At 43.4% G+C, this 21,813-nt stretch overlaps 1 protein-coding gene across 2 annotated transcripts in view; it reads left to right on the forward strand.

Annotated features, from left to right (window-relative positions):
* Positions 1 to 15,462: 15,462 nt before the first annotated feature.
* The window catches only part of CDK14 (cyclin dependent kinase 14), a 266,293-nt gene continuing 259,942 nt past the window's right edge, over positions 15,463 to 21,813 (forward strand). Inside the window, exons 1-2 of one of the 2 annotated variants that reach the window (XM_086614579.1) lie at positions 15,463 to 15,553; positions 21,765 to 21,796. In XM_086614579.1, the coding sequence (XP_086470705.1) occupies positions 15,463 to 15,553; positions 21,765 to 21,796 (123 nt within the window). The remainder of the gene's footprint in view (positions 15,554 to 21,764; positions 21,797 to 21,813) is intronic. The other variant, XM_086614580.1, reaches the window with a different exon arrangement.

The raw sequence follows: 21,813 nt of genomic DNA on the forward strand, positions 1-21,813 counted from the left end.
GGGACAGTGCAAGGGGAATGGACTGCAGAGTTTGCATTTTCTCCCTGAAAAGCAGTTCCTTTCGCCACTGACATGTACTTAATTTTCTTTACAAGTATTGAGTAGCTTATTTTAAAAAGCATGTTTTGTGGCAGAGATGACACTGTTGCAACAGACAAGTGAAGTGCTTTGATGGTTTGTTTGACCAGCACATGGCCAGAGCCAGCCAGACAAAGGCTTCCTTCTGCCTCAGCTCATTTTTGGGATGCGGTTGCTGGGGCAGCTATGCTTCTTTCATTGCAGTTACAAAGAAAGAGGAAGCAGACGGGCGTCTGCATGGCACCATTTTGTCATGGTTGCATTTCTAGGCAAGCTGCTGAAGACACAGCTCGCTCATACCTCCACCCACATGCAATACCGTGTGCAGAGCGGGCTCCTGCCGCAGTTTGTGGTCTGGAAAGGTATTTCCATCCTTCAGTCCTCACCAGCGGAGATCAGGTGCTGTGGCTTAGGAGGGACAACTTCTTTCTGAGTTTTAGACTTCATGGTCTCAGTTATGTCACTCAGCTTTCCCTCATGGGTGATTGTTTGTCTGATGGAGTTTTTGCAAGGACCCAAATGTCAGCACGATAGTGCCAACCTCCTGAACATCCCCAGGCAATGGGAATACTGTCCCAAGGGACCATTGATCTGACCCAGGAGAGAATTTCTTCTGTTTTCAAGGCTGCTTCCCATTTCTCATGTCCGAAGCCATTTGTGTAAGAGTTGCAGATGATCCCTTCCACTGGCAGACAAACAGAGCTCGTCTTGGCCTACGCATGTCAGAGTAATGCTAACTGGTGAGAAACTTCAGAGAGCAGAAGTCAGTGCCTGAGATGAGAGAGCATTCTGCAAAACAGAGAAGACTTCATAATCTGCTGTAACATCTACCTTTTGTCCTGCATCATCTTTCATTTTCCCTGTTTGACACTTATTCTGTCTATTTGCTTGCTTAGTGAAGAATAACAGCCTTGAAGTCATTCCTGCTCCTGCAAGGACCACTTATCTCCCATTTATGCTGAAAGTTTGCTTCAGATCTTGAAAAATCTCCGCTGTCATGACATACTCCAATATCTTCACAGCTATTACTTTTTAGGTAGTACTTTCGGTTGTGCTGAACTTGAATTTTCTGCTATGTATGGTCAGGAATTAAATCTCTGTTTACACATATGCCATTAATTTCTACAAGTCATGGTCTTCCATTTCTGCTGTTTTTCCACAGTGTTTCACAGGTAACCGTCTCAGAGATGAGAGACCTTAAGACTAAGCCATGTTCTCAGGGTGTCATGTGTATTTCTGCACTCTTGTCATATATAACATGGCATGCAGCTTGCCCCTCGATATGCAGCTTATGTTTTCCTGGTGAGAAAAGAGGCAGAGAACTGTGTAGAAATCCAGTTCAGAGCTACCTGCAGCAAAGAGAGACTAGGTTTGAAGTCTGGTAAACTATGCTTCTAGTAAATGTCTCTAAAAGCACATAGTGAGGCTGAGGCATTGCTTTTAAATTACTGGGAGTCAGCACTGGTCCTACATGCCCTGTCAGCTTGACATTTGAGGTCCTGTTTCTGTGGAGGGTTAAAAACAAAAAGCTCAGCAGTGAGGCCAATGGCAGAGACTCTGCTGGAAACCACTGAGCTCACAGGACTTGAGCTGATGGAGACGGAGGCCAGAAGAGCTAATGTGTATGAGCTCTCCTGGGACAGTGGCAAAGGAGTCTAGCAGACACTGTAACCAAACCCAAATATTTCACTATTTTCAGAGATTTCAGTTTCACTTTGCCCTTTTCTCTTTATTCGTTAATAGTATTAGAGACACTTTCAGAAATCCCCTATCAGACTCATTTCTTACTTCTTAATGTGCTGTTATACATATGGTAATGAGAGCTTTACACCTGAATACAGAATAAAAACATCTACGAAGATTTTTTTTTTTTTTTAAAAGGAGACTAAACATCTATCCTGGGGTACTAAAGTCATGACTAGCTGTGTGCTCCGATTAGCTCATTCTTCTGCTGAAACATGGACTTCATTTCAGTGCTCTGCTTGGTCCTGGAAATTAAGTTTATTCACAGGAGACCAAAATGGGGTGTAGGTCAATATGGTGAACTTGAGTCAGTGGGATCAGCTGGACTACGACTTCTAAGGGGCAAATACCTCCCATATACCCCAATTAAGAAGGCAGGTAGGATCCAAGCTAATTTCCAGTTCCCCTGTTATCAAAATTGGTTTGTTACTGCCATTCTCATCTGTAAGGAAAACAAATAGATCAACATAGGAGTATCTGTGTAAGGCAGAACCCTTCAGCCGTGATCAGTGTTGTTATTAAACGTCCATGTTCTAGGAATATGAGAAGCACCAGCTTCAACAGACTGTAATACACTTGACGTTGTCAAAAAATATTAATAAATTGTCTCCTACAGCTTGTCACACATTCATATGGGCATCTATGTCATATAAAGATGGTGTTTAAGGCTCAAATATGGGGCCACAATATCGACAAAGGAGAATATTCAAGGGTATCCCAGTCCTGAGCTAGTCCCCTCGTCAAATGTAGAATACAATGGTCAGCCAAAGCTACCCAGGCTGATGATATTCCAAAACTGGCAATAAAATGGTTGGATGCAGAAAATCCTCTAGCACAAGGGTTTTTGCCTCTCAACGTTGAAATAAGAGTGAGGGATGGTATAAAGCCCTGTTTCTAGAGAAATTTAGAGAATCCCTTTTCAGTGGGTTGATTTCTCAAGACCAGCTGCACTTCGTTCAGGGGCTTTGCTCTGGGCTGCAACACACTGCACCAACGGTGCCTTAATCACTTTGTGTGTGTGTGTAAAAATGTTACTGTCCTTTTAGCTCATTTCTTTTTACATAACTCGCAATAGTTCTAGTCACTCACCCTGTATTTCTGTAAGTGGCATGAAAACTCTAATCACCCAATTAGAACGCGTAATGATATTGTAAAAATCTCTATTAAACCGAGCAAAGGAATATTTAAAAAAGCTTTCAGTAGTAGTCACTAGACATAATAGCAGAAGAGGGAGGATGGATATGTGAGGTTTATTATGTGCAGATAACACGGTACTTTCTAAATTGAACTTCAAAGGAATATGCCCAGTTTATTAATGTAATTACTTACATGAAAAATTATCAGACTATAATGAATAAATTAAAAATGTTATCTATGCAGTATGTTATCAGTCTAGTTCTCAGACTGGAATTAAAAAGTACACAAAGAATTACAAGATTTTAGGCTCTTACTTATTTTCATGTTCACGTGACATTTAAAATACTTCTAGATCCTTTGTTAAAGTGTATTATAAATCAGATTTAGATAGCAGAAGATAGAAATCTCTTTGCTTCCATTTTGAAGAATACATGAATTCAGTAATGTTTTCAGACACATATTCCTGGTTTTGGCAACTTAAATGCTAGATTCCTCTCCCTCAGAGAATAAATCAAGAGCTTAGAAATTACTTGGTTGGGGGGAAGGTAAATAAATGAAACCCTTTGACTCCTTTTGCTTGCCCACGCTTCAAGGTAAGTTCTATCATGTATCAACCTTGAGACAGTGTTCTCCTTTTGCCACTTTCTATATTGTTTTGCCTTAAACTGAAAGAGGGTAGATTTTGATTAGATCTAAGGAAGAAATTCTTTACTCTGAGGGTGGTGAAGCATGGGGCCAGGTTGCCCAGAGATGTTGTAGTTGCCCCATCCCTCGTAGTGTTCAAGGCCAGGCTGGATGAGGTTTTGAGCAACCTGTTCTAGTGGAAGGTGTCCCTGCCCATGGAGGTTGGAACTAGATGATCTTGAAGGTCCCTTCCAACCCTAACCATTCTATGATTCCAAGTTTATTAGCACACTTATTAGTAAGCATGCCCTGGCTTGGCCCTTCCTCTCTCTTCCCTATGTCAGCAGCAGAAGAGGGGAAGACCATGTAGTATGTTAGTGCAGAGCCTTCCTCTGGCCAAAAATTAATCGTGTGTGTGTGTGTGTATTAATTTCCAGCAGGATCAGTTCCTGATCTGGCTGATTGATCAGGCCCACCAGCCGCGGTGTGAGTTGGCGGGGCAGGACCAGAGCGGGCAGCCGTGGAGGGTGAAGATGCAGCTGCCTGCTCATGGCATAGCTCCACTCACTGCGTGGGAGCCAGGCTGTCTGAAGAAAAGCTTGGTGCCTGTTTAATTTTAATTCACGAGGGAAGATTTTTCTTTTAAAAGAAAGGATTTTTTAACTTTGGAAAACATGGATATATAAACTTCACAAATATACATAAATATATCAGTCAGAGAAGGTATTTAATGCCCCCAGGCTAGACACTAGCACATCTGGTGATCAGACAGTCCTATGATAGACTTGGATCCTGAATATGACAGAAAAAAGGTGGTATTAATCACTGGTTATTACTTTTCTTAAAAGAGTATCACAAAGGAACTGTCATTTGAAGGAGTATAAAGTTAGATTAGGATGTGAAGCCAAAAAAGACGCCTTAAACCTATGTCTTTTATTACAAATTTCCTTCCTGACATTCTTTTCAATACATCAAATAGATTAAAAAGATTTTAACTTTTTTCATTTTATCTCCTAGTTGCATCACCTGACAAACTCTTACTCTAAAATACAGAGACATTAATTCAGCCAAATTAAGACAGACAAAAACATACTTAATGAAGGAGCACACTGAAGCATCAAGGAGCATAACTTGGAAATTAGGACTTGCAGCAAGAAACAAAGTATTGGGTGTCTTTTTAATTAATTTTGAACACAGTAAAGCAAGTCTTGGCTTCAAGTTATTCTCAGAAGATCTATGACACAAAACTCTGCTCATTTACTTACTATGAAAGCTGCTCAGCAGGACAGAAGGCTAGATGCAGCCTGAGCTGTTTGTCATTACTGGGACCAATGTTCTCGTTGACATCAAACACAGACCATGAATCACAACAGCTGAATTCTCTGTTTGAAAAGATAGATGATCTTCAGACAACACTGCACCCCAGAAAGCCCTGCGAGGTCACTGGCTATCACTTTCCAAGGCCGACCTCTAATCCTCAGTGTAAAAGGTGGAAAAAGGTGGAAAAAAAAATTGAGTGATGCTGCGGAATCATCCTGTTTCAAGTAAACAATAAAAAAGCACATTCAGACACCACCACCCAAAACTGAATTTGGTTAAATGAGAGAAAACGTCCATCCCTGTACAACATCTGGGGCTGCAGAATCCGATGAACCCCCTGAGAGCAGCAGGAGGTCCGCATGGTTGCTCTGCCTTGGAGCACACTGGAGAAGGGTCTGGCTTGTAGCAACAATTGGGCACTACAATACTGCTGATCTGAGAGTGCAAAACGATCAACAATCTAGAGAGAGACAGCACAAGCTGTATCTCTGTCATGCAGCAAATAAATAGCGAGAAGTTACCAGAGAGGTATGTATCACTGCTGAGGAGTTTTCTTCACTCTGATACAGCTGACTGTTTGCAGCTGAGGATACCTTCCTGTTCCTTGAATCATCATGTCCTTCACCTCCCAATCTGTTTTATCCTGAAGAATGCCTGGAATATACTCCTTTCTCTTCTGCTTGATAGCCTTTTTTCTCTGCCCTTGCTTTTGTACCAAGGAGCTTTTTGTGAGGATATGGGTTACTCTGATTTACTGGCTTTCCATGTTTCCTCTTCTTGTTCTCACTAGCAATTGAGAAATAGGGTGTTAAATTTTCATACAATGTAAGGTTCTTCTATGGCAAAGTACCTATCTACGAACTGGAGGAACTAGGTAAAAAGGTGGGTCTAAGGCAATAGAGATTTTGTTTCATTTAATTGGGGTAGAGGAATGAGGGCTTAGTGTCACCTCCTTTGGGATGCTTGGAGCACGACATGCAATTACGAGAGCCTTGTTTTGTGAACTCAGGAAGATGGAATTATCAGGGGCTTTCCTTAGGACTATATAACCCACGAACTTTTTTTTCCAAAACACATTTTTCTTAGCAGGGACTCTGTCAAACCAAGTTTTCACTGGAAAAAATTACCTTGCAGGGAATTTGTCTTGTGAATTGCTCCTCAGGGATTTTTTCCCTGGGTATACACACTTATTTATATTGTGTATCACTTTTTATAAATCTTAGAGATACATTCATTCTGGATGATCATAACTGCAAGAGGAATTTCAGAAATATTGTAAATACTTTAGCAAGAAATGTAGGATTACTTATGTGCTAGACTTTTACTATATAAAACTGAATCACACCGAAAGTTCTGTCCATTTTGCCACATTTTATAGGTGTCTCCTAATAAAGGAGAAACATAAAATACAAATTCTGGAAAATTCTATACAAGTAAATGAAGTCCTGCTAGAGTACCTTGCAACCGGTGAATTTTTCTTACATAAACTCAGAAGTAAAATTCAGTATTAGTCCTGAATCACCTTCTTGTATTCATCAATTAGATAAAGAGTTTAGGTACTGATTTTCAAGCTTGAGGTTAGCTGTCATGAATGTACATTAGGCTTGAAATCTGTGTTTTTTAAATTTGATCTTTAAATTCTCAGTAAGAGAAATAATCAAACGTTATACACTTTGAATAAAGCTAGTTGCAATATTGCATGTCTTTTGGGATCAATTCATTACTGATGCAAGCAGATGTATCTTGCAATAATCCACATTTACATATAGACCAACAACAATAATGAATTTGATAGGTTAGGGTTTAGGGTTTAGGACCTCTTAGTGTCACTAAATTCTGAAGCCACCGAGCAATTCTGGCTAGCAGCTTTGCAAGGATGACTCTTAAGTCTTCTTCTCTGTGCCAGACTGACTTCCTTCTGCTCAGATCTTGACCTGCTTCTCTGTTAACTCCTCTTGTGTGTACAGCGTAATGGTCTCTGCCCACTGCCCTCCTCCTCATGTCATCTTCTCATCCAGCCCTCTCTGACTTGCCTTCTTGCCTCCAGCTCTGGTGCCTCAAAAATGCACGTTTCAAACAGACTGCTCGGCCCTTTGAGAGCACTCTGACTACCCAGCATGTCTCCACAATATTTGTTCAGGATCCTAGCCTTTCATTACCTATGGAGAGCTGTATGTTTTAAGAGGTTCTTCCAAGAGGTAGCGGGATCCCAGTGGGGACTGTTGCTGTGCAGTACTGGTCAGCCAGTGCTCAGGCAATGGATAAAATGGACTCCAGAGAGCACAGGCTACCAGGAGCGAAATGAACTAAGATGCCATTAAATCTAATGCAGATGCTCTCTGCTGTGACTTGTTTCTTGCTAGTTTATATGAAAGACACTTCATTAAAATAACTTGTGTTGTCACCTGGCTTACAGGTCAGCCACCTCGAGAATTCACAGCACTGTCCTGACAAAACTGTCACAAGTGCCATAATTAGTTGGTATGCCTGGAGCCCGTCACAAATTTAGCACAGTAACCTGGGCTTTTCTCCTCCTAATTTTGCAGGAGGTCTCACCTTTTAGCATTTACTCCATGCAGTATATAAAAAAATACCGATGGAATTGTCACATATTATTTTCACAAAGGTCCGGGCTCTCTAAATCTGGCAGCTCCTTCTTGTCCAGTGTGGCTTTCCCCCTTCCTCCATGCAGCTAAAACCCTCTCCATCTCACAAGCTCCTAGCCTTCAGTTTTGACAAAGGTTCTTTACCCTGCTTCCAAAACCTGTTTTATAGATCATCTTTCCATCTTATCATCCTGAGTATTTCTTTCTCGTTTCGTTTCTTTCTGCTGCCTCTCCATCTTCTGCTGCATTAAACACCCCCACCTTTTCTGTCCTTTTAAAACTCCTAATTACGTAAATCCATGCACTACTTAAGTTCTGCTGTGGCATCAACCCCTGCCTCTAATTAGTGTCGCCAGCTCCTCTTTAGTCAAATTTTCCTTAGAGTGTCTTTATATTTTCTCCCCAAGTCCTGGAAGCAGGGCTTTAAACAAGCACAAAGCCTCTCTTTCATCTTCCTCAAAACTTCACCTTTCCTGAGAAATACACTCCTTAGTGGCCAATTTGCTGCTCCTTGTGCTTCTGACTCATTTCGCAGATGGTGGGTACTACCGTTCTCCAACTACCACATCTACTGTGGCGGTCCTCCATTGTAAATTTTGACTGGAACACTTTTGCAACGGAGACCGTATCTGCATCAGCTGCACGGTTCAAGGCCTTCATCACTATATAAGGCCCCGAAACAGTAACTAGAGCCTATACTGCTACTGCGTTCTAAGACAGACCTGGACTGAGAGGTCTGGAGTGCCGATGTGTGCTGACTCTATGAAGACCAAATATATGGCAAGCTAGTTGTGAAGGAGAGTACTCAGTTGTGATTTTGTGGTACTTAATTTTGTGCAGTGCTTCGTTACCACAGTGATAAGGACTAAATAAAACTGTAAGATACAGTTTCTGAAAGCAGTGGAGAGTGGCATGTGGGCTGAACTGTTTTTAACTGGCTTAAATGCTGATTTTGGGATAAAACTGAGTAGAAAGAACAAGCGACATTTGAATACATGCCTGAAGTCCATCTAGATTTTTATGTTAAGAGGGCAGATCTCCATTTCGACAAAGCAGCCTTTCATGTATAACCCTTGCAAATGTTTTGTGTTATTTTTGAGGGTGTTTCTCTCCATGGAGAGGTAATATTCCCATTATGCTGTGTCCTACAGATTCAAGCAGTGCAAAAAAGAACAGAGAGAGCTCAATAAACAGAGTCCATCCCATACGTTGCTTCTCTAACATGCTTCTCTGTCTAGGGTAAATGATAGTCATTGCAAATGACTAAACTGGATAAAAAATGGGGAAAAAATCTGAAAGAAAACCAATAAAAAGTTGGAGAGATCTTAGAAATACAGTAGGGTTAATACTTCAAGCTTGTTTTCACGATATCAGCATATGGGTTTATAATTTTACATGCACTGCTTAAATATTCACATCCAGAATCAATTGGGTTTGTGTGCCTATATGTCTTCAAAATCATGAGTTACCTACAAGAAGATCTTTGCCCATGAGAAATTTCCCCTGGCTGTGTATGCTAAGTATCGTACTCTTCCAGCCCGAGTCAGTTGGGCTTTGTACGCACAGGGGCACAGACCTTCAACTTGTACAACTCGTGCTACAACTTCTGATGATAGCCAAGGATTTTGCTGCAAAGAAAAGTTGTGATGTTACAGTAAACACCCTTCATTCGATATTTAGGATAAAATGACACGATTCACACATGCTTTTTGAGTGCAACTAAATGGACCAGCCTCAGCCCTCCTGCTGTTTTGTCTTGTGTCATTTTCATCATGAGAGTATTTGCTGAACATTTCAGTGACTTCAAAACATTGGGATCTGATATCACAACGGCTGAGGCCATTACATTTTAAACCTCATTTTCCCTTTTACTAGACTTTTATCAACATGGCACAAGAAAATGAGCGTGTTAAAAGGTTTTTCCACTTACTTCACAGGAACAACATTCAGCATCAATGTTATGTTGCTAGGTAGCCAGGTGATCTTAAACTGGAAAGCATCTCAGCTCATAAATTCCTGAAAATCTAATGTACGTATACTTGCCCAGCAGAATCTCTGAGATTACAGAGTTTATACAGCAGCATATATTGTAAAAGCTTTAGGTTTATAATAGATACTTACATTACTTTGATACTTTGAAGTATGTAGGTTTCTGATACATTGTCATTCATTATTTTTTTCTCTCCGCTCTCTGTCCTCAGTGTGATTTCCCTCCATCTGTGTGTACTAGGTCTGGGTGGGATGAAGTTAATTCTCTTCATAGCAGCTCATATGGTGCTGTGTTTTAGATTGTTACAAAAACAATGCTGATAACACGCTAATGTTTTAGCTATTGCTGGGCAGTGTTTGTACAGCATCAAGGCCACCTCTGTTTCTCACGCTGCCCAACCAGTGAATAGGCTGGATGTGCACATGAGGTTGGGAGGGGACACAACCGGACAGATGACCCAAACTGTCCAAAGAGACATGGCCATTCCATGCCATATATCAGCACGCTCAGCAAATCAACGGAGAGGAGCAGAGTTTAGGTAGGTCAGCCATCTTTTGCTCAGGAACAGGCTGGGCATCAGTCTACCCGCGGGAAGTGGCGAGCGATGGCCTTTGCATCACTTCCTTACTGTTTTCTTTCTTTTTCCACTTCTCCTTTGCTTCTAAAACTATCAACCCATGAGTTTTCTTGTGTTTGCCCTTCCTTTTCTATTCTGGCGGTGGCAGATATGAGTGAGCAGCTGTGCAGCGCCCAGCTGCCTACGGGGCTTAAGCCACAACTCTGTGTCATGGCCAAACCAGAACGAGCTCATACTTCCCTAGAAATGAAAGTGTACTCGCGTATGCCACGAGGATGCTGCCTAACAGGGACGGAAACTACAAGCATCAAAGTTAAAGATGCTATGTTCCACCTGCAGCCATTTCACCCCTGATGTGATGGTAAAAAGCAAGAACAAAACAGAAAACAAGTGACCCCACATGTTAGTACATGAAATAAAGTGACCGTGAGAGGGTACTGGACATGTAAAACCACTGGTGGTTCAGTGGGTCACCTCTAACCAGCAGCTGCCATAAGGCACCAGGAAAATCATGCTCTTCCCATCGTGCCTTTGGAATCACGTGTGAGTCCTAACTCATCCTTTCTACCCTATGAAGCGGGGTTTGGCAACAGCAGCCAGGCTGGAGAGGCAACTTCTGAGGCTGTTTGCCCTCTGTTCAGCAGCAGCAATGCACGGAATATCAACAGGGGAAATTTCCACAGGTTAATAAAAACTAGGATTTAATAACAATCACCAACAAGGCAACACATGATACATCAGCTCTGAGAGCTTTTTGGGGGAACAAGTTACGATGTGGACGTAGACTATACAGGTACTATTCTGTTATTGCTGATGCTTAATTTTTGTCACTAAAGCATTTTGCTAGTAGAGCTTAAAGGTCATGTCCCTAAGGACACGACCCTGTTTGTGTTAGCAGAGACTGGCTTTCTCTTCAGATAACAGTCATCTTGGATTGAGTATTACTAAAGGACAAGTGAAAGTGAGATTGGGGGGGAAGAAGAGAGGGGGGGGGTGTTACGTGGCTTTACATCCATCTTCATCACCGGGGGGTCATGAAAGGATTGCTGTGTTAACAAGCAACACAGCTCCTGGCACTCGGGTCCCAGATGCTGCAGCAGAGAGAGATCTTTTCAAGGTGAGCAGACTGGCCTAACAGAGAACGTCTCCAGCCAGGGAGATTTATGAAGATCTACTTTATGCTGGCAGCAGAAGGCCTGGCAAGACTACGCTCTCCCCAGAGGAGTTATACTGACTATTTCATTCCCCCCAGGGCCTTGCTGCTCTCCTTGGGCAAGCCACTTGAGGCGAGGGCTTACTCTGCCCACATAATGCTTCAAATCGACAGCATTAACTACCTCTTCCACAAACACACACTGCCTGTTTATGTGCTCCTAAGGTTTCTGAAATTCAAACACTTGGCCCAGGAATGTAACTCAAGTACACGGCCTTTCAAGAGCCCCTAAGGAGAAATGTTGCAGGGGAGCAAACACTGGGGTTTAGAGAGAGCTCAGACCACATAAAATTACTCTGTAAAATCAACAGCAAATGCCCTGAGACCTGGAAAATGCACAGCTCTGCATTGCACCCTGAGCCGCCATCTGCACCACGCATCGCGGATTTATTTTTTGTCGTCTCATCTTACCCTGCGAGTAATGAATGGGGCAACCGTGGCTGATCCATCTGCAGCAAGGAGACTGCCGGCACACCCTGTGCTCCAGGCCCATGACTGCACCGCTTATAGCCTCAGACAATATGTTATTTTACACAATAATGAACAAACTGCCAGGCCTGCTGTCTCCCCTTCTTCAGAAATAACATACCCAGCCCATACCTCAGTGCAAAACATTTACGTGATGAGGCTCGCTGGCTCACATGAGGCATGAAGGCAATGTTTCCTGTTGTCCAACTTGCAAGTGATATCTTGGCAAATATTTTCCCTGCACTTGATAATCCTTACATTTGCAGAATGATTCAGCATGACTCAGTGGCAGTGGCAGAGGTCAGAATTTGTAGTGAATTCTTACCAAAGCCAGGCAAGGAGATGCTGGGGTCACGAAGCAACTGCAAGCAGGTTTTTATTTAGGGTGTATCTTTGGGGAGTTGATGTGAGAAAGGATGCTGCAAATAAAGTGCCTGGCTTTTTATAATCCAGATGCCCCATTAAACGCAAACATGCTTTAACTTGGTAGAGGCTTGTGGAAGGAGGCAGCAAACAGCAATATTATTTAGCATTCTTTTCATGTTAATTTTCTTATGCCACAAATGACAAGACTTAAACACAAAAACAGAGCTGAAAGCCTGCCCCTACAAGGAAGCAAAACGTCATCATTAGAATAGCTGCTATCTCTGTGGTTTGCTAATTGCGCGTTTCTGCTTTACTGGTTTCCTGAGATGGGTGATGGAAATAGAGAGAAGAAAAATAAGAACCTCCAACTTACAAGCTTGATTAAAGCTACAAAAGTGATTTCACGTTCCTGAATTCAATGAATTTTCAGTGCTAGTGCCCTTGGAAACTGAAGAGGTTTGGGTGGGGGAGAGAAAAAAGAGGGACTTTAACATGAATATTTCTGTCAATTAAGGACCACCGAGGGAAGAATAACACAAATTGCAGCATGCAACACAAATTGCAGCATGCCATTTGAGGACCTGTGCACAGCTTCAAGCTTGTCCTTCCTCTGGTGGGAGAAAGCCTGTGTAACATCTCTGCGGACTGAGGCTGTACAATTTCCAGAAGACAAGGCCTAGGTTTCTCTCACTGGCACCTCACTGATGTCTAATTTAGGCAAAATTTTCATTGATTTAAAAGACCCTGACATGTTCTTGTAGATCACTCCCCAGCAGCTGCAAGGCCAGATACTTGTCAGAAATTCTAGGTTGCCTGTGCTTCTGTCAAAGAAAGCTGAACACGCTGCAGAAGCCTGGCTGAGGCTTGTCCTCCACGAGTGATAAAGTCATAGTTTACCTAGAAATAGGGGGAAAAATGGGAATGTTGTTGCAAATTCACAAGGTGCTAGCAGCTAGGCTAATTCACTAGGTAAGACAACATCAATCAGTTAGGAATAGTTAATTACAGGTTCCCCAGAAGGTCTCAGAAACGATATCCCTAATTGCTGAAAGCAAGCCGCAGACTGAATCACAGCAGTGTTGGTACAAGTCTCAGCTGGGCAGCAGGGCTGCCTGGTGCGAATGGCATGCACCGAAAGCTCAAAGGGCTCAAATGCTAAGCTCAGCTTCAGCTCCTGGACCAGAATATTTTATTTATGACGATGGCATTTTCCTCTCCATGCAGAGAACTAATATTCACCAATATTGATGTCAGATTTATACAAAGATCAAACTATCAACTATTATTAAGGACTTAAATGTCACTTTTGTACTGACTGAATAAAATATCCTGAAGTGCTTGTGTCGTCTCCTTCTAGCCTCCTTGTCTGTTTCTCCCGAATTTTTATTTCTCTTCTTTTTCCCTGCATTGCTTTCTGCAACGTTTCAGTTTCCACCCCTTCTCAATTTCCTTCCATAATATGACATAGCCAACATTAAAAGTGCCATTTTAGCTCCTGTTTCAAAGATGCTAACGGGGTTAACAGGATTCACGCTTCTGAAAGCCTTCTTATCAAACTGTCTGTAGATTCAAAGGCCGTGCACAAGATATTTTACCAGCGCTATTGTACTGCTATATAGCAGGACAATTCCCGTTATCCTGTATGTCACAAGAGACACGTGCATAAGCACATGTAGTAGATTATAGTGGATAACAGATTTCCACCTCGAGATGCTACATAACTTGCCACCCCTGCTGCACTGTAATAGAAAGGTCTGATCCCAGAGCTTAGAGTTGCAGATGGCTTGAACTCAACTCTCCTCAACACTTGTCTAGACAAATGTGCTTCTAAAATTGAGTTAACAACTCTTAGCTTGGACACCATCTAATCCCAGTAAATTGCGTTAGCTAGCCTCATTAAAACCCAAGTTCATTTTAACCAGATAACACGCATTAAAATACAATTTGAACCCCGCAAACCTGGGCTTCAAAATGTGTTACCTAACATGTATTGTTCTCGAAAAGTACCTACTTTATATTTTAGACTAGACGTGGCCATTCATCTTGATGGGTTAAACTGATTTATTTTTCAATAATGTTGGTTCAATTGAGTTAACAAGATCAAAAGCTCCCAACCCTCATTAAGCTGCAGGCTAACGCACTCGAAGGGATATTACCCGGCTGTGCTTTGAGATCTAAGTGGAGAGGAGCCCAAGTTCCAACTTGACGGGCTGGGTGCGGACTTAGGGCACGGTGCCCTTTTCCCACCGGCCTTACCGCAGCTGCTGGGGTGCCATCCCACCCGACACCCACCCAGGAATCAGGCCGGGAGGGCGCCTCCTTCCATTGTCAACCCCCCACGCACCACGCCGGCCTTTAACGCCGCAGTGCCAGGGAGGGCAGCGGGGTCCCTCGGCCAGCAGCCGACCTCCGCCGGCCATCGCCGTGCCCCACGCCGGCGGGCGCGGGGACTTCTGCCGGCTCGGGGGACAACGACGCGCATCCCCAGGAGACCGGGAGGACGCGGTGTAGTCGTTCCTCCCTCCGAACGCCACCGCGAACGTCTTCCACGCTGCCCCCATGCTAACGGCTCCGGGCGAGCACTGTCACATCGCTGCCTCCGCTCGGGACGCGCCCGGAGAGAGCCCGCGTCCCGCGTCCCTCGACCCGGCCCCAGCTCTCCCCGCCTCCCCCCCATCACGCCCCCGCAGCCGCCGCCGCTTCCTCTCCCGCCCGCCTCACCCCGGCAACCGCCCGTCCCGCCGCCCGGGGAAGGGAAGGGAAGGGAAGGGAAGGGCGGGGCGGGGGCGGCCGCGAGCTGCGGCGCGGGGCGGGTGGGGGCGCCGCCGCCGGTGCCGCGCGGCTGAGGGCAGCCCGGCTCCGCCGCCCGCCAGCGCGGGCACGGCCGCCCGCCTCCCCCGGCCGCGGCGCGGGGCTCCCCTGCCCTCCCAGGCTCCGCCTCCTCCTTTCTCTCGGCGTTCCCTTCCTCCCTGCCTCCTTCCTTCCCTCCCTCCCTCCGTCGGTGCCCGCAGCCCCTCGCCGGAGTTTCCTTTCACTCCTCCATCTCTCCTCGGTGCTGCTCGGCCCCCCTCGCCCTCTCCGCCGCGTCTGTCTCTGCCGGGGCAGCCCGGGGAAAAGAGGGCGGGACGGGGCTATGAGCCGGGCGGCGGCGGCGGGGAGCCGAGCAGCCGCCGCCGCGGCGTAGGGCTCCTTCCCCGGGCGGGGCCGGGGCTGTCCCGCTGCGCCCGGCGGCTCCCCGGGGCCACGGGGGAGCCCCGGAGCCGGAGCAGGGGGGTCTCTCCCCGGGAGCCAGGGGGAGCGGGGGTGGCGGCTGGCGAGCGGGGCGGGGGGTCGTCCCCCCATGTGTGACATGATCGACTCGCAGTCTGCCGAGAAGATCAGCAGGATGAAAAAGTTGCGGAGAACTTTATCGGAGAGCTTCGGCCGAATAGGTGAGTCCCGCAGCCGGCCCCCGACGGCGCCGGGCAGCGCCCCGCAGGGAGCCTCGGCAGCGGAGGCTGGGGGTGGCTTCGCTGTCGGGCAGCCCCGAGCAGCCGGGCCGGGGCAGCGGCGAGGGTGCCCGGCGGTGCCGGGTGAGGGGGTTGCTTGTGGGGAGGTGGGTCGAGCGCTGCAAAGGCTGGGAACACCCGCGCTGCCGCCGTCCCCGAAAAACGTTTCTTGGCGGGAGGAGAGGCTCAGGAAAATAACGGTTCTTTCCCGGCTGTGCTGCATGGGTCTGTAATGGAGTTAGCCCAAAATAGGCTAGAAAAAACAAACTGTAGATGAGAGTTGGCTAGCGTGCCTCCGTTGCCAAAGAGAAAGCTGGGCAAAAAGCAAACGGTTATTTTCGTTTGGTTGCAGGTCTGGTAATTTATTTTTTGTTCAGGCTGCACGTTGTTTTAAGTTGAGGCGTGAGATGCTGGAGCAGATAGTGGCCGCCCAGTGATTTAGGAGGCCAGACAAAAGAAGTCTGTCTGTCATCTGCTGTGAAGTCTTGTCGCTCTTTTGCTGACATGAAGCATCCTGAGGTAGCGTTATCAGAACGCTGTTGCCGGGCACGTTATCTCCCGATATCACCACATCGCGCTTCGTTTTGACACCAGCCTATTTTGCCATTGAAGTTGTTACCGAGAACAATGCCAAAGAATTCTGGGCTGCTCAGACCTGTGTTCCTCTTGGTGTTTGGCACAGTACTTTGTTTAATTCGCCATTTAGAGTGTTAATTTCCACTGACAGCATCAACATGCAACCAAGCAGGGAAAGAAGGTAACTCGGGGGAGGTGTGAGGTGTTCCCAGTCTGGCTGGGCAGAGCAGCTGGAGATAGTGCCGGAAGACTGGGCAGTGGCTGAGATGGGAGAGCGGATACAGCAGCCCCCGTCCTTGCAGACTCTCTGTAGCACCTATCCAGTATAAAGGCCCTTTCACAGCCCTCACCTATCGATCGTCCCGTCTGAGCGTTTTCCGTTACAGCTGGTCTGGCTGGTGGACCTGGGTCAACTTTCAGAGCCGCTTTGTCCCAGGGAGAGGGTGTGAAGTGCCTGAGCTGCAGCCATGAGCTGTGGCATTGGGTTCTCCCTCCATAGCCTTGCCAAGGAGGTACATTCAAGTACACCATTACAGTTTTTCATGTGTTGTGTATGCATTCAACGTATTACCTTTAGCTTTTAAGGACTGCAAACCTTAATTTAGGAGAGCATTTGAAATCAGCTATCTTTTATTGTCCTACTGCAAGACGAAAAGACTGAGAAGAGCTCCCTCGTATTTGTAAACCAGAGAGTTTCAAGGTTAAATGCTAAGTTTCGGTTGTGAAGCAAATGTCAAGTCGTGGGTATAAATCTCTCTGTCCCCATATGAAAATAGCTTTCACCTGTCATCAATCTTAAACTTGTAAAATGCATTTCACTTTTTTGGATTATGAAAAAGAAAAACGGTCCGGTGTTTGGGCTGTCACGTGTCTGTGTGCGCATATATATACACAGGAAGACACTCTTACACAGAACTGTGGAAAGGTTTTACTAATGGTGAAAGTCATTAACAAAGAAAATATTTTGAATGAAGATGCTGCTTTGTGGTAATAGTGACAGTCCCGTTAATGCCTTTTAGGGAGCAAGGCCTCTCTGGCTGGTAATTTCTGCATGTTTTAGTTGGCTCTGGTGGGTGATCATCTCTTTTTGGCATTTTTCAGAAATAAAACAACCTTTAGTTTCCTTGGGAGCTTTGGCCTGATTTTAGGGGCATGGGTTGTTATGTCTTCCAGTTCTTTGTGTGTGCAAGCAGCAGTGTAGGAGTGTGGTCAGGTGCCTGGTTTGTTTGTTTTTTTCGTGGTGGTTGTTTTGTAATTGAAACTCAGCTGCTGCCAGCAGGACTGTTCGATGTTCAGATGCTCTAGTATTTTGACCGTCATTCTGCTAACTGCACTTTGAGCAAAAAACCTCTAATTTATCAGTATGAGGTTTGAACATAGTCCACTCCCTGATACCCAGCGCCACAGATAAGCCCAAGCAAAGCAAGCTTATGTTTAAAAAACTCTTAACTTGCATACCAGGAAATCCTCAGTTAAAACATGTGCTGTGCTTAACTCTTACATTGAAATGAAGGAGAGAAGAGCAAAACCTCATTAGAAAAAGTCTTTCTGGACATTTGTCTCTCTGGTTTTATAGCTCTTTTTGGTGGAGCTGGTTCCTCGGTGAGATTAGCAAATTACTAATTTAATATATATCTAATCTGGAATTTTGTCAGTCATCTGTTCAGTTGTGATTTATTGTAAAGATGATGATCTTTTAACTTTTCCTGTCCTGCTGCAATTTATGTGTTTTCATAGGTTTAAGTACACAATATAGCATCATGGGCATAACCATCCAAGTGACACAAGAGTGACATGGTGTTTGAGTCAAATAATTAGTGAATCAAACCTTCATGTGCTGCAGTAGGGAACACCTGATGGCCATTCTTGGAATGGTAGGGCACTGCTAGGACTCTCTCCTCTGTTGGTGATATCTCAGCTGCCAAATACAATTCTTCCAATACTACAAGACCCCTTCATTTTGATACCAAAGTTTATGTTAGCCTGTTGGGTAAGAGTGATGGAAATGTATCCTAATCATCATTGGCATTGTTTTGTTTTTCTTTGTGTTTTTTTCTTTTTTTTTCTTTTTTTTTTTTCTGGGGCTTGCAGGTTAATACTCAATAAGCTACCTTCAGGACCACCTTCTCCCCACAAAGTAATCCTCTCTATTTGAGAGGCAATATCAGCAATGAATTGATAAGGTGATTTTTTTTTTTTTTTTTTAACGGTGTGCCACAGTATGTTAAGTAATGTTTGAAGCTATTTTCCCAGCGTCTTTAGATAAAAGAGGAGGTAGGCTTAAAACTAGCTTAGTTATCGCTGGGGCACAGTAAAGGGCCATTATTTGATACCAATGGTAGCCTCAAGTAGACTTGGCCCATCTTTTTAACTGTGAACTGATGCCTTCCAGCCACTACGCCCAGAGACTGGCAGATGGTGATGAAGATCTGGCTGTATTATACATACTCGTCCTGCAAAATTATGATCCAGCCCATAACTATTAGAGTATCTAGTACTGAGAATGTTTATTTTGCTGAGCTGAAATATGTGATGTGTGAAATTGTCCATCTCAGCTTTCATCCTGAGCATTTACTTTGTGCTATATGCAAGTAAAGGGTGATACGGCACCATGGTGTGTTGGAGGAAATGCGTGTGGCCTATGGTGCCAAACTGAAGTTAATATTCTAAAATAGACAGGATGGCTTTTTACTGCAGAAATTACATGCTTACAGTTCTAGAAAAATTAACTATCTTTTCAGCTAAGTTACCCTGTCTCCTGGCAGAAGTTTTCTGGTGTTTCAAGGAGCATCCCTCTTAAAATTTATCTCATTGTAAAGAACTTACATTGCTAAGAATCTGAAGAATTTACAGAATTCTTTTTATTGAAAGGTTTCTTGCAGTCTATCCATCTTTATACAAACATCCAGATTAGTTTAAAAATTTTGATTTCTTTTCTTACATACTGTGTTGTCCATATAAACGAACAGTTCTTACTATATGTTAACCAACTTCTAGAGATTCAGTTGACTCGCTGTTTATTTTAGTATTTAAACCTTTGTTAGGTTTGGTTCTTTGTTTTACGCTTTGATAATTATGCTATTAAAATTAATAATGAATCATTTTATAAAATTACCATCATATTTTAGTTACGTAAAGGGTTCTTGGCTATGCATTTGTTGAAGTTCATATAGTGCCAAAATCATATTTGAGATCTCTTCATCTCACGCTATTTAACTTCTGTTTTCTTATGCAATCTCTTTAGTCAAAAACTAACACCAGGGTAGAAAGAAAGAAAGGAAGGAAGAAAGAGAGAGAAAACATTGCTGATATTGCTCTCAGTGCACTGAAAGCAGACTGTGGCCCTTCTGAGCATCCCTGGGCTTTGTTACTAACTGCTCAGTAATGCAAAGGTTATCTCCACTGATCTCCTCTAATGTACACTCACATAGCTCACATACCTGAGATAATGAGAGGTTCATTTGTAAACAGTTTATTTTTTTTTTTTTTTAAGTTCAGCAAAGCTTTTTTTAACGGTTTGAAAAGAAAAGGATTGCACTGATGAGAACAAAACATGTTTGTAATAGAATTTGTTGTATAAAATATGCTAGTTTGGTAATTTCTTTTGAAGATGCTATGTAGTGAATTGGTTGAGAGTAAAATTATTATTAAATAGAATCTGATTAAATGAGTGGCCAGAACTCTCGTATTCTTATTTTTGGAGATTCTTGAAAAACCTCTTTTAGACAAAGATATAAGTTAAGGTAAAGACAAGCTAAAAATACACAATGGATCACAGATTCCCATTTGTTGTTGTTCTGTTACATTATGATTTTTGTTTGGTTGTCGGTTGTTTGGCTATTCCTGGAATGTTTTGGTCATGTGAAAAGCTTGTGTTTTGGTAAGGGAGAAAAGCTTGTCAGCATAACCTAGGTGTATTATATACTACTTTATTTATAGCTTGTATGTCGTTTTGACCTGAAAGGTAAATGAAAAGATTAAAAAAATGTGTTCTTAAAAAGCGTTCCACAGGTTGAGGCTTTTTTTTTCTTTCTTTTTCTTTTTTTTTTTTTTTTAATGTCCTGACTCATAGTTCTGGGTACTTGGGATTGGCAGTCTGAAAATGTTTCGTCCGGCTTTCAAAACCATAAGAATGCATTTCATGATAAAAATATACAATGTGTGCCTCAAATCTCCTCAGCCAAATCCCAGGGTTTGTTTTTTTTTTGTTTTGTTACTGAGCATGAAATCTAGGTGAGTAATTGTAAAACAGTAATCGTTTCATGTCCCGAAGCAATGGGAATTTGAAAGCAAAGGAAGGCTGGACTGTCCCTGCTTTTCTGTACAAGGAGAAGTGGGATTTGTGCCTTGCTGCCCATGGCAGAGGTTGTGGAGCTGCAGCACTTTTTGCAGAGCTGCCGCACTGCCTTTGTTATGTCTCAGATACAACTTCTGCAGTTTCAGGGTTGGTTTTTTTTTTTAAAGCTGATAAAATGGTTGCTTCTGAAGAGAGGGTTTGGAAGAGGTGGTGGTTTAGAAACTACTAGTGATTTGAAGACAGAAGGAGCATCTAAAAGAGCAAAGAAACTACTGGAGCCTAGATCCTCAACCCTGCTAGGTGCTTAAGTATTATCTCCTGCAGAAATAAATGCGTATTAAGTGTAGGAAACATCATGCCTCTTAAGTAATGAAGAGGGAGCCTTCTGAGGCAGCACTGCATGAACCTTACCGTCATGCAGATGACCTGCATCAAGTTGCAAACTTCTGTGATTTAAACTGAAAAGAAACAGTGCAATCATAGATGCAATGGTTTGTCTTACTTTAGCTCCTCAAGACAAGTAAACGAAGAGCACTTTCAGGTCACGGCGTGCAGTACACAGGAACCAGTCTTGTACCTTCAGATTGACACAATTCAACGGAGATTTGGAGAAATTAATTTTCTTTGCATTTCAATAGAGATACCCAGTATGTTAAAGGAAAATTTTTCATCAGCTTAATCTTTGCTACAACTTCAGAACTATTTGTGTCTTTATTTTCTTGCTTTACCAGTTCACGTGATTTCTGCACTGTTTTCCTCGTCCTTGTTTGTTGATTAATTGCAAGTTAACAGTGTGAGAAATACAGAAATCTCTTCTGCTTTAGTGTAAGTCATATTGTTTAAAAAAAAAAGGCAAAAAAAAAAAGCACACTACAATGCATACTCTTTCATAAAGGTTTAGTACTTGACAAACTGAATACATGGTTAGGTGTTCATTATACTTTTCCTTTTTGAAGTTCAGTCAGGCTCTCCAGAAAGTGTTTTCATGCTCGCTAGGAATTAAAGTAAAAAAAACCAACCAACTTGCGAACTCTTATTTTCTTTAACCTGAGAGGATAATATTTTTCATAAATATGTAAATTTGCTTTCTTGGAAACACACTGTGCAGCCCTACATTCCATTTACGGATTCAGATTTTGAGTATAAAATTGTTATTAATGCCAGCCTGTTCTTTCCTATTATAACAGGAAAACGCTGCTCTATTTTTTTCTTTTCTGGTGTTAGTTTGTGCTCATTGAAATGCAGTACAGATAACTATTTCTTTTTTCTTTTATTTTAAAGCCTTAAAGAAAGAAGATAGCGGCTTTGATGAGGTAGGTTAAATGTCTTT

This window comes from Tauraco erythrolophus, chromosome 7 (genome assembly GCF_009769465.1).
Source record: "Tauraco erythrolophus isolate bTauEry1 chromosome 7, bTauEry1.pri, whole genome shotgun sequence".
Classification (NCBI taxonomy): domain Eukaryota; kingdom Metazoa; phylum Chordata; class Aves; order Musophagiformes; family Musophagidae; genus Tauraco; species Tauraco erythrolophus.